This window comes from Heloderma suspectum, chromosome 1, assembly GCF_057233095.1.
Source record: "Heloderma suspectum isolate Gila_16-S chromosome 1, 16-S_ref, whole genome shotgun sequence".
NCBI classification, from domain to species: domain Eukaryota; kingdom Metazoa; phylum Chordata; class Lepidosauria; order Squamata; family Helodermatidae; genus Heloderma; species Heloderma suspectum.
Window position 1 is genome coordinate 95,855,107 of NC_139458.1, and position 15,951 is coordinate 95,871,057.

Here is a 15,951-nt window from a genome sequence, read left to right on the forward strand (position 1 = left end):
AACAGTGTCTCTTGAGTCCTTAACAATTGTCGCTAAGCAGTCTTTTGAAATCCGCAAAGTATTAGTAATCCCTTATGTACAAAATATCCCTTTAAAAAATTACTTGTTTAATAGTTCAACTGGTCTCTAGAGTTGGTGCCCATCTCATGCCTAAGCCTCTTATACCAGCTGCTAGGGTTTTTTAAAGTATTCTAAGAGAATTGGTGGCAGCAGAAAAGGATCAGCTTCTGGAACTCTGCGTTATAGTAGCAGAGCGTTCCTTAGGCCCAGAAAAATAAGGATTTGCTATAAATAAGAAACCCCATAGGTGGGATTGCCCAGTGAAGGAGCAGTTCCTCCATAGATGGTGGCAGTGCTAGGGAGAGGAAATCCCCCATATGCTGCTAAGATCCACATTAAGAAGTCTTTCAGAAAAACAAAAACAGATTTAGGTAGCACAATTCTATGTTGAGGCCACAGCTACTGCCAAAGGACACCTTGTTTGCCCCAGGGCAAGCTGGACAATATAATATTTTCACTCTGCAGTCAACTCAGAAACATTCTTATAATGCTAAATGAACGATAAATGCAGAAAAAGAAGAACTATTCACAAAGAGACGATAGCAACTATCCAACTTTCCTTCCAGTCACAATGCCTCACCTGTAATTACCGTAGCGACTCCCCAGGGAAACAACCAAGCAACACGTGGCAGTGTTACTTCATCAAGGCTACTTCCACAATCCTTCCCTCTCCCACTACGGACCATTGCAGGAAGTGTAAAAGGCATTGTTGTTGTTCAGTCATTCAGTCGTGTCCGACTCTTCATGACCCCATGGACCATAGCACGCCAGGCCTTCCTGTCCTCCGCTCTCTCCCAGAGTGTGCTCAAGTTCATATAAAAGGCATAGAAGAAGCTTATTTTGTATTCTGTGCTTCTCATTCCATTCTTAAGTTTATGGTGAGAGTTTACCTAGTGTTTGCGATTCATTGCCCATAATGACTGCCTGTTGTGCACTGCACTTAATGTGGTCTGGACTGAATGGGCTGCTTGAGGGCAGGAGCTGATTTCTGCAGATTCCCCTCTCCAGCTTCAGCTCCCTGCACCACTTCCCATGCCATTGCAGATAGTCCCTATCCATCAGGTGGATTTCTAGGGATTACACGGAATTGTGGAGGGAAGGAGGAAGTGGGAAAGCCCCAATTTGTGAACAGAATTCTCTTCACAAATGTCTGATCCAACTTCATGTGTCCTCTGTGAGAAAGCTGCTGCTGCTACCTGCTCAGGGGAAAAAAAAAATGTCCTTAATTTGTTCTCCCATTGTTAGTATCCACTGTTAGTATCCAAAGCCTAAACAGCAGATTATACATTCTGCTGCCAAAATTATTCACATCTTCTATTGTTCTGATCACATTTATTTATTTATATTTATTTAAGTAAAACATTTCTATTCCATCCTATATCATTAAGATCTCAGGGTGGCGTACAGATAAAATCAATTTAAAAAGTATAAAACAATAAATAGTTTAAACACCTAAAACATATTAAACTATTAAACAAACTAATACCAGTTAAAATCTAAAACAATAAAACAGTGAAAACAATGTGCTAGGTAATGCATTTAGCCCTCCAAGGCTTTGGTAAAAAGCCATGTTTTTACTTGGCGCTGAAACAAGACAATGTCTGCGCCAATCGGGCCTCCAGGGGGAGGGCATTCCACAACCGGGGTGCCACAGCAGAGAAGGTCCTCTCCCACATCCTATCATAGTGTATGGCTCATAGTGGTGGGATGCAGAGGAGGGCCCCACCAACACATCTCAGTTCTCGGGCAGGCATATATAGGCACATGACACCCTTCCTTAAATCCCTTCACTGGCTTCTTGCCTGTTTTCACATCCAGCACAAGGTCCTTCTCCTTACTTTCAGAGCATTCTATGGCCAAGCCCCCACCCCTGTCTCTCTACTCCTGTATCCTGATACATCTTCACTCCTCCAGCACCACCATGCTTAGCCATCTGAAGTTCTCCTGCTGCCTCAAAAGACTCCACCCTTTTCTTCCTCACTGCCCTGTATGCTTAGAACTGCCTCCCAGAAGGAGGGAGTTCCAAGCATATGATGCCACCTCACTTGCTTCAAATCTTTCCTCACACCCCATCTTCTCTATAAATCCTCTTCTCCAAATGTCTCTCTCCTTGGTCATTTCCTAGTCATTTTGGGCCATAAGCTAATCTCCTTAACAAATGAAATATCTGCAAATATGTATCAATGAATCTCACAGGGGATATCCACAGCTAGACCTAGCCAAACTGATTTTAACCTCTTAAACCCTACTCCTTTAAGAATCATGGTTTTTGAAGGGACACCTATGGGATAATTTAGTCCAACCTCAATCCCGTAACACTATGTATAGACAAAGGTTCATTTTGCCACAAGGAATGTAGCGCTGTAGGGGAGACGTTGAATTCTACTTGTAATACGTTATTATGACAACCTTGTTCAGCACAGTGTCCAGTTGAAGCACATCCACTGTGCCTACCAGCAAATTTGTGTGCTGTGGGTAGCAGCATATATGTATGAGGATTTCCTGTATTTACAACGATAATGGAGATCCAACAGCTGCACCAGTTAAGGGGGTTGTTAATACTGCAAGTGGCTGCTATGCTGGGAAAGCAGTGCACGGGTCAGCTAGTGCTGAAAATATTCATTGAAAATATCAAGCATGAATATTTTTCTCTGTGTTAAAAAAGAAACAGTAATAGAACAGTGGTTGGAAGAAGGAATGGACAAATCAGTACGTTTCAGTCTGCATAAGTTTCACATGTATTCAGCCATAAGTCTGTTCCATCTAATTTCTGCATCAGTCCGATTTAAAAAGAAAATGCCTCAAATTTCACATTTATTTTTGTATGCAATTTCCTGTAACATATACATTTTGTACATAATTCCCCCTAATATACACATTTTTGTATGTAAGTATCCCTAACATCCACATTTTATATGCAGTTTTCTCCAGTATACATATATTCTCTAACATATTTTTGTATGCAACTTTTGAACTGAGAACTGCATTGCAAAATCTGGAGAAGTGTGCAATTGAAAGGATAAATGTTTCCAATCTGCATATTAGTTGAGGAAGCGCAAATTCTTGGCAATCTTCCACTTAAATATATATTAAATCTGATAGCACTGTGGTCACCGTTTCCATTTGGTTCTACAACATTCACATCTCATACTAGGTTCTACAACATTCACATCTTGTACTAGTTCCTGGGGGACACCACTTAAATCCAGGGTCTCCTCCCCTCTGGTCAGTTCTATGACCAACTGTTCTAGAGCACAGTCATTTACGGCATTGAGAAATTTAGCCTCTTTGTTATGACTGGAACATGCATTTATCCAGTCAGTGTGGGAGTAATTGAAATCACCCATTATTACAACACTTCCTCGTTTGGAGGCCTTCCTGATTTTGTTTTCCATCTCAAGATTACCCTGAGCATTCTGGTCTGGGGGACGATAGCATATTCTTAGTACTAAATTAGTTTTGGAGACCAGTATTATCACTCACAGCACATCTGTGGAAGAGTCTGCTCCTTTTAGATTTTCTAGACTGCTTGTCACTGTGCCCTCTTTGACATACAGAGCAACACCTCATCCAGTACACCCTTCCCTGTCCTTTCTATAGAATTTACCTCCAGGGATGACCATATCCCATTGGTTCTGTGCATTCCAGCAGGTTTCCGTAATGCCCACTATAACTAGGTTCTCCTTTAAAACCAGGCACTCCAATTGTCCCATTTTGGCTAGGAGGCATTTGCATAGAAACACCTATACACGGTGTTCCTCCCCAGATGTCTCTGACGTGTGCATCTTCTGCTATGGCCCTTAGGCCTCTTTGACTGGCTATCATGTTTCACCATATGTTCATGGCCTATTTCCTCCCCTTCTCCATTTGGGCAACCGGAAATATTTTTATCTTCATCCCTTAGGGATTATTCAATCCAAATGGGTTGCTTCCTAGCTCCTGTTAGCTTTTCCCCAGGGTTCAGTTTAAAAGCTGCTCTGCCACCTTTTTAATGTCTAATCAAGGTGATGGGGAGACACCCCCATGATGTCATCCACCCCACAAACATTACACAACCTACCAGACACAAGGAGGCCAAAACCTCCACTGCATGAGCCAGTGTGGCACAGGCAGAAAAGGCCAGAAACTGAGAGCCACCAAGCATCACAACATATAGGGTTTGAATCCCCTCCTCCTCCTCCTCCTCCCCCTCCTCCCCCCTTTCTCTCTCTCTCTGTCTCTCACTTGCTCACACCACACTGCTCATAACCACACTCCACCTTTTTGACATCTCTCAGCAGGGATGGCTAGGTTGGTTCATATATAACAAATATAAAGTGTAATCAGTGCAAAGCATATTTCTCATAAACATTTTAGAATAATTTAACTTGGTTGTTGTTTTTCTTCCTAATCAGTTGTTATGGGATGAACATATTAAATGATATGGGATACAAAGATTATTTAAAGAAAGTTGAAAGTGGGTCAAGTTCAGGTAAAGATGTAAAATACACATGAAATTGTATTAATAGAATATTATGTAATCTTGCTAAAAATGCCTCTTCATTTTTTACCATTAGTCATGCCCACTGACATCATTTGTGTCTATCACTCATGATATAAAGAAAACCACAGCTAACTTCTAAAAATAAACTTGATATTATTATTTTTTCCAAGTAATATTCGTAATCTAGATGGGAAAGGGTCTAACAGCTGTCTTTGTTTCAGCTACTGCAGCATCTTTAACTTCAGTAGGCCTTCTACTGTGTTGCCCTGTTAAATTATTTTTTTTAATAATATGCTGCTTACCTATTAGATGTATATAGCTTATGCCTGTCATGTGAGCATGTGAGACAAACCTGTGAGACATGTGAGACAAACCAGACCCATAGTGACATGTTGTACTGGTTTGTTAAATGCCCTAGTAGATGTTATGTTATATTTGTTAAGAGTGTTTTGTTAGATACCTCCCATAAAATTAGGAGGATTCAGTTAACCAGGAACAATATTGTAACTGCTTACAAGCTGTCTGTACATACAGTACATGGTATGGGTTGTCATCTTTACCAACTGGATTTAGTGATGTCATGGAAATGGATTCAGAAACAACAAGCTTATTTACATTTGGAACCAAAACCTCTTTGAATTTTAGCTCAATCTATTCTGAACTGCCCCTGCCCTCTTCCCTTTCTTACCTTCCACAGCCACAGCTGAAGGAGCCCCCGGAAAGGGAGGGTGTTTCTCCTCAGACCTTCCTTAGGATGCGAAACAGGGGTGGGGAACCTCTGGTCCACAATCCTAATCCAGATCACCAGGCCTAAGAATCTGGACCATGGGGAGTCTCCTCAGGCTACCCTCCTTTCCCTAACCCATGCCTCCACCTGATGACACTCCTGCTGTATATGAATGTTGTACGTTACAGTTTGCTTTCCAAACTGCCATGTTTGACTGATACTTTCCCTACGTCTGGTCTCTCTCTTTCTCATTTTCCACTGCAAAACTGAGGAAAATGAGAAACTGGAGACAGGCGAGTAGGCAAAATGTAGGAGTTTGGAAAGCTGGTTACTGAGCATGGCATCTAGAGCACCTAAAGACACTTTCGGTGCCACACTTCAAGGCTGCACGTGTGCCTGCATGCCTCCCAGTCAGTGCCTCTGTCTCAGGGAATGTGAGAGAAGGAGATGCTGACGAGGCAGGCAAGCCATGGCATGCAGGCTTCCTGACTACAGACATTAAACTAGTTTGCCAACCTGCCTCTGGTCTATCTCTCTTCGTCCTTTACCTTCTAAGGAAACAAAAAAGAATGAGGCTGATCAGGTGGCAGGCAATCACACATGGAGGCTAGAAGAGAAAGAGAGAGAAAGAGACTGAAGGTAGGCTGGTAGGCAAGAGGGAGTATGTGTGTGTATGTATCTGTGAATGTGTGTGTGTGTGTGTGTATACACACACCTTGAAAGAGGCTGCAGTGTACCCTCTCCTGAAGAGGACCTCCCTGGATCCAGAGGTATGTGAGAACTATTGCCCCATTGCTAATATCCCCTTTTTGGGCAAGGTGTTTGAGCATGTGGTGGCTGGGCAGCTTCAGACGTTCTTGGAGGAAACTGATTATCTGGACCCATTTCAGTCTGTCACCAGTACGCTCAGCTCTACTTTTCCTTGTCATCGGCTGAGGCAGTGAAAGCTGGACCAATGCCTGGAGGCTATAATGGGCTGGATGAGGGCCAATAAACTGAAGCTAAATCCTAAAAAGACAGAAGCTCTGTGGATTGGTGGTTCCCGAGTCCAGGAATTGGGTAAGCGACCTGTCCTGGACGGGGTTGCATTGCCTCTGAAGGAGCAGGTGCGTAGCTTGGGAGTACTCCTAGATCCATTCCTGTCGCTGGAGCCCCAGGTGGGCTCCGTGGCTCAGAGTACTTGGGGCCAGCTTCAGCTGAACTGCCAGCTACAGCCTTTTCTGGACAGGGAAAATCTAGCCACAGTAGTACATGCGCTGGTAACGTCCCCATTAGACTACTGCAATGCATTTTACATGAGGCTGCCCTTGAAGACAACTTGGAAGTTGTAGCTAGTGAAAAATGCAGCAGCTAGACTGCTGACTGGAACAGCTCATAAAAATCATAACACCAGTTTTAAAGTAATTGCACAGGCTGCCAGTATGCTTCTGGTCAGAATTCAAGGTTCTGGTGATGACATTTAAAGCCCTAAGCGGCTTGGGACCTCGATATTTGAGGGGGCGTCTCTCCCTATATATGCCTGCCTGAGGACTGAGATCTGTTGGAGCGGTCCTTCTGTGCATCCCACCAGTGCAATACATACACTATGGTGGGACGTAGGAGAGGGCCTTCTCTGCTGTGGCACCCTGGATGTGGAATGCCCTCCCCTTGGAGGCCCAATTGGCACATACATTGATTTCATTTTGGCGCCAAGTAAAAACATGACTTTTTACCAAAGCCTTTGAGGGCTAAATGAATTCTCTAAAGTAGCACACTGTTTTAACTGTTTTATTGTTTTAGATTTTAATTGATATTAGCGTGTTTAATTCTTTTAATGTGTTTTAGGTGTTTAAATTATTTATTGTTTTATACTTAAATTGATTTTATCTGTACGCCACCCTGAAATCTTAATGATAGGGCAGGATACAAATGTTTTAAATAAATAAAATAAATACAGATGTGTATGAATGGATGTGTGTGTATATCCTGCGTTTGTCTCACCCACTTGATGTGGACTCATTCACTTTTGGCTCTGACCACACCCACTGCTGGAATGTAGATCCCAACAAATCCTCACCAACAGGGCTGGCCCAAGACATTTTGCTTCCTGAGGCAAAGGACAAGATGGCATCCCCTACCATTCCATGTACAAAATCTGACTGGACTGGTAGATGAATCTTTCTTCAACACTGGCAGTGGAGCAGCAGCCCCACCACCACACCTGAAGGAAGCAGGCTAGCTTAGGCAGGCCGCATGGCACAAAACACTCTTCTCCATCACCTTGCTGCTGCCTCCCAGCATCTGCTGCCTGAGGCAACTGCCTCACTCTGCCTAATGGTAGGGCCGGCTCTGTTGACCAAGGTAATGCAGACTTCAACAGTAAAAATGTTTCCTGCCCTGCATTAAAGGCTTAGCCAGTGCAAAGATCCCTAACCATTTTAGTTTGTCAGGGTTTCTGGATCTTTAGTAAGTTCTGGTAAAAGGAATTTGATTTGGAGGACCTGCAAGAAGACTGGGAGATGGGGACATCTTCCCATAATTTATTTATTTCATTTCTATACCGCCCAATAGCTGAAGCTGTCTGAATGGTTCACAAAAATTAAAACCACAAAGTACAACGTAAAATAATATAAAAATATGAAAGCTTAAAACAACAATATAAAAGTACAATCAGAATAAAACCTAGCAGCAATGCAGATATTTAAAACACAGATTTAAAACAGCAGAGCTAAAAAATTAGAGTGCTAAAATGCTAGGAAAATGAAAAGGTCTTCACCTGGTGCAGAACGGAGTACAAGGTAGGTGCCAGGCAAACCTCTCTAAGGAGCTCATTCTAAAGCCAGGGAGCCAGAGCAGAAAAGGCCCTCTTCGTCGTATCCGCCCGTATCACTTCCTTTGGCAGATACTCCCAGAGAAGGACCCCTGAAAATGATCTTAGGTTCCGGGCAGGTACATATGAGAGGAGGTGATGCTTTTTTAACATCTACAGTACATGAAACCACTGGGGGAAGTCATCAGGAGCGTTGGGCTGAAATGTCATCAGTATGCAGATGATACTCAGCTCTACTTCTCGTTTCCATTTGCACATCCCAGGGAGGCTGTGGAACTCTTGAACCAGTCTGCAGTCTGTTTTGGGATGGATGAGAGTGAACAAGCTGAAACTTAATCCAGACAAGATGGAGGTACTGTGGGTTGGGAAACCAACTACTTCGGATGGAGGTTTACAACTGGTATTAGGTGGGGATGCACTCCCCTGAAAAACCAAGTGCGTAATCTGGGAGTCCTCTTGGACTCTGAGCTAACTGGGGAGGCCAGGCGGCTGCAGTGTCCAGGAGTGGTTTTTACCAGCTTAAGCTGGTATGGCAACTGCAGCCCTATCTGGAGAGGACGGACCTTGCCTCAGTTATCCATGCACTAGCGATGTCCAGGCTGGACTAGTGTAATGTGCTATACATGGGGCTGCCTTTAAAGATGGGTCAGAAACTCCTGCTCATGCAGAATGCAGCCGCCTGAGTATTGGTGGGGAGAGGCTATTCAGTCACATAATGCCTACACTGCACCAGCTGCACTGGTTACCGGTGTGTTTCCAAGCTTAATTCAAAGTGCTCGTTTTGCCCTTTAAAATCTTAAATGGTTTGGGACCAAGTTACTTGAAGGACCAAACCATGGGAATGCTGTAGACATCATATACCTCGACTTCAGCAAAGCTTTCGACAAAGTGCCCCATGATATCCTGATGAGCAAACTAGCTCAAAGTGGGCTAGATGAAACAACGATCCGGTGGATCCACAGTTGGCTACAGAATCGGACTCAAAGAGTGCTTCTCAGTGGGACCTTCTCAAACTGGGGAGAGATAACGAGTGGGGTACTGCAGGGCTCAGTCCTGGGCCCAGTGCTCTTCAACATTTTTATTAATGACTTGGAGGAGGAGGTGCAGGGAATGCCGATCAGATTTGCAGATGACACCAAATTGGGCGGGATAGCTAATACTTTGGAAGACAGAAACAAAATGCAAAGTGATCTGGATAGACTGGAGCGCTGGGCAGAAAACTACAGAATTACATTTAATAGGGATAAATGCCAAGTTCTGCATCTACGAAAAAGAAACCAAATGCACAGTTACAAGATGGGGGATACGTGGCTCAACAACACGACAAGCGAGAAGCATCTTGGAATTGTTCTCGATCACAAGCGGAATATGAGCCAACAATGTGATGTGGCTGCAAAAAAGGCCAATGCTCTTTTGGGCTGCATTAATAGAAGCATAGCTTCCAAATCCCGGGAAGTACTAGTTCCCCTCTACTCAGCACTGGTTAGGCCTCATCTGGATTACTGTGTCCAGTTCTGGGCACCACACTTTAAGAAGGATGCAGACAAACTGGAGAGGGTTCAGAGGAGGGCAACAAAGATGATCAGAGGACTGGAAACAAAGCCCTATAAAGAGAGACTGAAAGAACTGGGCATGTTTAGCCTTGAGAAGAGAAGACTGAGGGGAGATATGATAGCACTCTTCAAGTACTTGAAAGGTTGTCACAGAGAAGAAGGCCAGGATCTCTTCTTGATCATCCCAGAGTGCAGGACACGGAATAATGGGCTCAAGTTACAGGAAGCCAGATTCCGACTGAACATCAGGAAAAACTCCCTGACTGTTAGAACAATACGACAATGGAACCAATTACCTAGGGAGGTGGTGGGCTCTCCCACACTGGAGGTGTTCAAGACGAGGCTGGACAGCCATCTGTCAGGGATGCTCTGACTTGGATTCCTGCATTGAACAGGGGGTTGGACTCGATGGCCTTGTAGGCCCCTTCCAACCCTACTATTCTATGATTCTATGACCACTTTCACCCATATCAGCCTGCCTGCACTTTAAGATAATAGAAAGGGCCTTCTCTGCAGTGGCCCCACACCTTTGGAACAAGCTGCCATCAGAGGTCCGCCGTGCTCCGTCATTGCAGGCTTTTAAGAAGGCCTTGAAAACATATTATTTTACCTTGGCCTTCTCTCAATATGACTGCTTTTGTTTTTGTTATCATTGTTGCTGGTTTTATTGTTGGATTTTATTGTTGTTTTTATGTTTTTATCACTTTTAATATTTTAACTATTTTAATGTATTTTATTGCTGTAAGCCACCTTGGGAGGGCTGCTGCCCTGAAAGGCGGCCAAGAAATGTTTTAAATAAATAAATACATTCCCTTAACCTGGCCCCAAGCTGTTTCGGGCTTTGAATGTTAATACCAGCACTTTGAATCAGGCCTGGACATGGACTAGTTCCAGGGCAGCTGGAAATGTACTGGTGTAATGTGATCTCATTGGCCAATCCCTGTTAACATGCTGCCCTGTTTTGGCCCAGTTGAAGTTTCCAGACTACTTTCAAAGGCAGCCCCACAGATAAGCATTGCAGTAATCTGTAGTTAGGCTACTTCTGTCCAGATAAGGGTGTAGTTGGTATATCAGCCTAAGCTGATAAGGGAAAGGTAAGCCAGATGCAGGACAGGGGAGGAGCCCCTGCAGCTGGTTTTCCTTTTTTTGCTTCTTAACATCTGTTGTTCTTAGAAAAAATGAGCCCATTCCAAACCGATATCAGCAGGTTTAGCTTATCTCTGTTACCAGCCTCCTATTTCCTGGATTTCCAATCCACTATAAAATATTTGTAGCTAGCAACATCAGTCACAGTTGGTCTGTCACAGTGGGTCGCCATCCCTGAGCTGTGCTGTGCTGCAAGTTGCAAAGACATCTACTTTTGTTTGACACTATAGGCTAGATGTTCAGGCTAGAGCTGACTGTTCCTTCCATCATGCAACCCTTTCCGCTGTTTTGCAGAAGAACATTAACCCACCACCAGCAAGTCAGTTGCTACTCGCCCATATGTGTGATGCACAGTGATCATGAAGAAGAAAGACAGTGACTCTAGTTCTTCAAATTGTCAACTGTGCATTCACACAACCCACCGGCCATCCCCTCTTTGGTGTCATACTCGAGTTCGATGTGGGTACCGAAGGTTCTTTTCTGTCCCAAGGCTACAGTGTCAGTCTCAATGAGGGAATATGCACGCTGGTACAGTGTGGGGAGCGTTGCTGCCAAAAAATTTATCAGCTGTAGAAGTTTCCGGAATTGAGGCTCTGCACAGGCACAGAACCCATATGTTTGAATGCATAGATGACCACTCAAAGAACTACAATTATCTTAACTCTGGGCATAACCAAAGAATATTGCTTCATTGTGCATCTGAAAAATGGGAACAGTAGAATTGTGATATGCATATCAATATAGCAATTTTGTGCAAATGCGCACTTTAGCAATATGCCGAGTTTTGCACAAGTTTTCAATATTTTTTTTTAACTTATTTTTGTAATGGAATCAAAAAGAAGGAAGAAAATGGCCGTCATCAGCAGCCCCGCTCCTGTAACGGCTGTGTGAGCTGCTGAGGCTGCTGGGATGCATGAGGGAGCAGTGCAAGGACTGCAGGAGGCAGGGTGGTTAGAGAGTGGTGAGGCTAACCACGCTGCGGGTACGGGTGGACAAAAGTCACTTACCTGTCCTCGAAGGACGTTCGCGGTGGGGGGGAGGCGCTTCGCTGGTCCCCCCGCGAAGTTCAGGCCGGGGGGGGAGGCTTCCCGCCTCGCCCCGGCCGAAATTCAGGCCGGGGAGGAGGCTTCCCGCCTCGCCCGGCCGTGAACGCGAAGGTTTAAAAAAACAAAACAAAAACCCTGATAGGCTACGTGACGATTCACGTAGCCTATCACGGCTAGATCTGCAAAGTCAGCCATGATAGGCTACGTCAATCGTCACGTAGCCTATCACGGGTGACTTTGAAAAAAAATAAAAAGCGCGTACGCTAATGGCGGCCCCCATAGGGAGCCGCCATTCGCGTTCCTTATTTAGTCGCTGTAGTCTACGTAAATGTTTACGTAGACTACGGCGAAAATAAGGGCAACGCAAATAGCGTAGTCTATGTAAACATTTACGTAGACTACAGCGACCAAATAAGGAACGGGAATGGCGGCTCCCTATGGGGGCCGCCATTATCCGTACACACTTTTTTTTTTTTAAAGTCACCCGTGATAGGCTACGTGACGATTGACGTAGCCTATCATGGCTGACTTTGCAAATCTAGCCATGATAGGCTACGTGAATCGTCACGTAGCCTATCAGGGGGCGTTTTTTTTTTTCTTTCATTGCAATGGCGGCGGCGGCAGCCGGTCAAAAGACCGGCTGCCGCTCCCGCCTCGCTCGAACACCCGCCGAACCGCTGGCCGGACCAGCCACTGGGAGGGACATTCGGTGAAGGTAAGTCCCGTCCCGGGGGGGGGTGCGGGGGGCGGGGGGGTTTGGAGGATTTCTCCCCGAAACTTGTTTGGGGGGCCGAACACGTTGGCGCTCGGCCCTCCGAAGCTTCGGGGAGAAATTCTCCGCCAACCCTAGCTGCGGGCCATGGCTAGCTGCACATGTGGCAGGGGCTTTCGCAGCGGTTAGTGCTAACCACACTGCACCCTGGTTAACCTAACCACCCTGCTCCAATGTGCATCTGAACAGGGTCTATAATGTCTAACTTAAGACCGGTTGATTTCAGTGGGTCTGCTCTAAGTATGAATAAATCTGGATCCAACCCGATACTACCACCACCACCACCACCACCACCACTTGCTGCCTTTAATGGCACCAAAAATCAGCACTCTGCCTAGTAGTAGGGTCAGCCCTACTTCTGAAGCTACTATTTGCGCCATTAAGAGGAACTTTCATGCTGCAAGTGGCAGGGAACTAATTTTAGAGTGTTCCCTAACTTTTAGAAGAGCTTTTTAGGTTATCTTAATTTATCTTAAAAAAAAAAAAAAATCCTTGGTAATGGCAGGGTTTTTTCCCTATATTTTCTTGCAGCTCTCAGTTTCCCAGTACTTGCTAAGTCAGGATCAATTTCAAACTGAGCACCGTTGCAGATTTGTACCTTTGCTCTTTTTAAAAGGTCATAGACTTCCCGTTGTCATTTTCTTCTGCTGTGAAAATCAGCAGAATGTTGAAAAACATACTCCAGCTGTGTATACTTACAATGGGTTAAGTATACAGTGGGTTGATCTTTTATCAACCAAGGCTATTGGAGTTACAGAAACTGACCCAGATTCCAAGTTTCTGGCATTAACCATTAAGTACTACATGTTATTTTAGTAGTATTTAATCTCTAAGTAATAAAACTTGCAACCCCGTTTAGGATAGGTTTAGCACTCATAGGCCTCAATTCATGCAGCACATAATTTGGAGTAGTTTCTCTGCTTACATGGAAGTTTCTACCAATACTATTGTGCATTAACTTGTTTTCTGGATTCCATCATCAGGATTCACTGATGCATCAGAACGTGCTATTTGCCTATTGACCCTTATTAAAACAGAACTACATATTAAGTATAACAGAATCCTAGGGTATAATCATAGAATCCTGTTCATTTTGGAAAAATGCTTAGTTTGTAAGCCTGTTCAAAAGCTACTTTTGCACCAGTTTAGTCACTTCTTTTTTCTTCTTCCCCCCTCCCTCGTATCTGCTACTTCTGTGCTAGTCCTTTATGAATCCTTGTTCTGTCTTTTGTTCAGTCTAAATGTTATACATTTATACAACTGCTTATCATAATCTGTTAAGTATTTATTCCAACATAGACAGATGAAGTCTGTGATGGTGCAAACCGATTCTTGGTTGTTAAGTTACTATTTAAGCTTGTGAGTTACCATTTGGGCTTGTGCATCAAGGAAACCTATGAAAGAATTAAAAACCTAATGGTGTCTTCCTATTTTATTCCTAGTTTTGAGTATTGGTGAGGGAGGATTCTGGGAAGGAAGCACGCGAGGACATGTTGGATGGTTTCCTGCAGAATGTGTTGAGGAAGTGCAGTGTAAACCAAATGAAAGCAAACCAGGTAAGATGGTGCAATTAAGTAGTAATGCCTATCAAATAAATATGTTATCTATTTTTTTCCTCATAAAAATAATGTATGTTTATATTTTATTGACGATATGAGTTTGTCACGTTGAAATTAGTAGAGCTTAGCCTTAAAAAAAGAATAGCTCTATGGGTTTGGGTTTTTTTTAAGATGCAGCTTTATAAGTATATTTTTTTCTACCAGTATATGACAGCAACTTACAGCGCAATCTTGTGTGTGTCTACTCAGAATTAAGTCTCACTGAGATCAGTGGGGCTTACTCCCAGCCTTAAAGGCTTGGCTAAACACACCGGGAAAGTTTGATGTTTCATCTACAACAGAAATATAAGATAGGAAGTTTTACTTTAAAATGACATATATTTTTCCTTTGATATTTAAAACATGCCTTATGCAAAAGGTTTGATACAACAGGCACAATCCAGCCAAATTGATGTACTTTTTTGTCCCACTGATTTCAATCAGAAAGAGTTACTCACATATGTAGCTCCGAAACTGCTTCACTTTTGGCTGTGTTATGCCAGTATCATTATGGCAATTGCTATAGTTAAGATGAGACTGAAACAAAGTTTATCTTAAATGTTGTTGCGGATAAATGGCAGGAAATGTGATGTGTAATCTTGAATTTCTGGAACTTTGTAGATTAGTGTGGCATATAAAGTGTTTTGTTGGTGGTTGTTTTCACTTTTGGTTGTTCTTTTTAAGATATGCTTCCTCCCCTCCAATCAAGAATGTCACAGATATATAGTAGTTAAAATCGAGAAATATCTCTGCATTCATATTTCCCACATATTTCCAGTTAGATGGTATTTGGTTTTGTCACTTTTTCTCATATTAAATTGAAGCAGCTTGTTGGTATTTTAATCTTTTTAAGGCATGAATTGAGAACTAGCATAATTGAGAACTGAGACAAAGTTGTGAAAAATAGGATATGAATTGGAAGTAGCTCATGATTTAATTCACACACATGGCAATTATTTGTTTCCTGCATTAGAAGAAACTGCAATGTCACGTAATCTGTTTTCAAGCAATCAGTTGGACTGGACTAAATATATTAAAGAAATCTGGGAAATGAATTAAGAAGAATAGCGAAGGGATTAGTGATTAAATGTCGTCTATCCGGGCTATTAAAAGGATGTCAGCTGAGAAGTGTCAAAAACATGCATACATTGAGAGAATTCACACTAGGGTCTCTGCAGTGTATCAAAGCTTCCACACAGGGTAGAAATAAACACTGTGAGAGTCCCAAATAAAACTTTAACATTCAGCATTTCTTTAGCACAGCAATTTCATTGTCTTCTAGATAATTCTGTAAGTGGAGCCCAAACGCTTTCCATTTAGGAAAAAAACCTCTTTCTAGCTAAATATAGGTGAGTATGACTATCAAGTTACAAACAAGGAAAAACAGGGTGCAGTATGAATAGGTCATCCTTGAAGTACTGATGTTAAATTCTCCTCTGAGCATATATTTCTGTGGCTATCAGGCTACAACTCTAATTTGCTATAATAGTATAATGACATAACCTTTCCTGTCACTTCTGTTGGAAGCTTGACTGAAATAGTTGCTTAGCTAAATGCTCAAATATCATCACAAACCTATGCTCCTCTTCCAAAAATGCAGGCAAATGCTCTCTCTCTCTCTCTCTCTGTCTCTCTCAGACATATATATTAAGTTGTGGAAGCAGGCAACCCAGGAGTAGGGATGGGGGGGAAATTTGTTCATTTCACATTTTAATATATACCACACTAATGCTCACTTCCCAAATTATGTGAACTGG

At 43.2% G+C, this 15,951-nt stretch overlaps 1 protein-coding gene across 1 annotated transcript in view; it reads left to right on the forward strand.

Moving 5' to 3' along the window:
* Nucleotides 1-15,951, forward strand: part of SHANK2 (SH3 and multiple ankyrin repeat domains 2) — a 556,941-nt gene that overhangs the window by 202,366 nt on the left and 338,624 nt on the right. Inside the window, exon 13 of the mRNA XM_084851942.1 lies at nucleotides 14,039-14,152. Coding sequence (XP_084708068.1) covers nucleotides 14,039-14,152 — 114 coding nt within the window. The remainder of the gene's footprint in view (nucleotides 1-14,038; nucleotides 14,153-15,951) is intronic.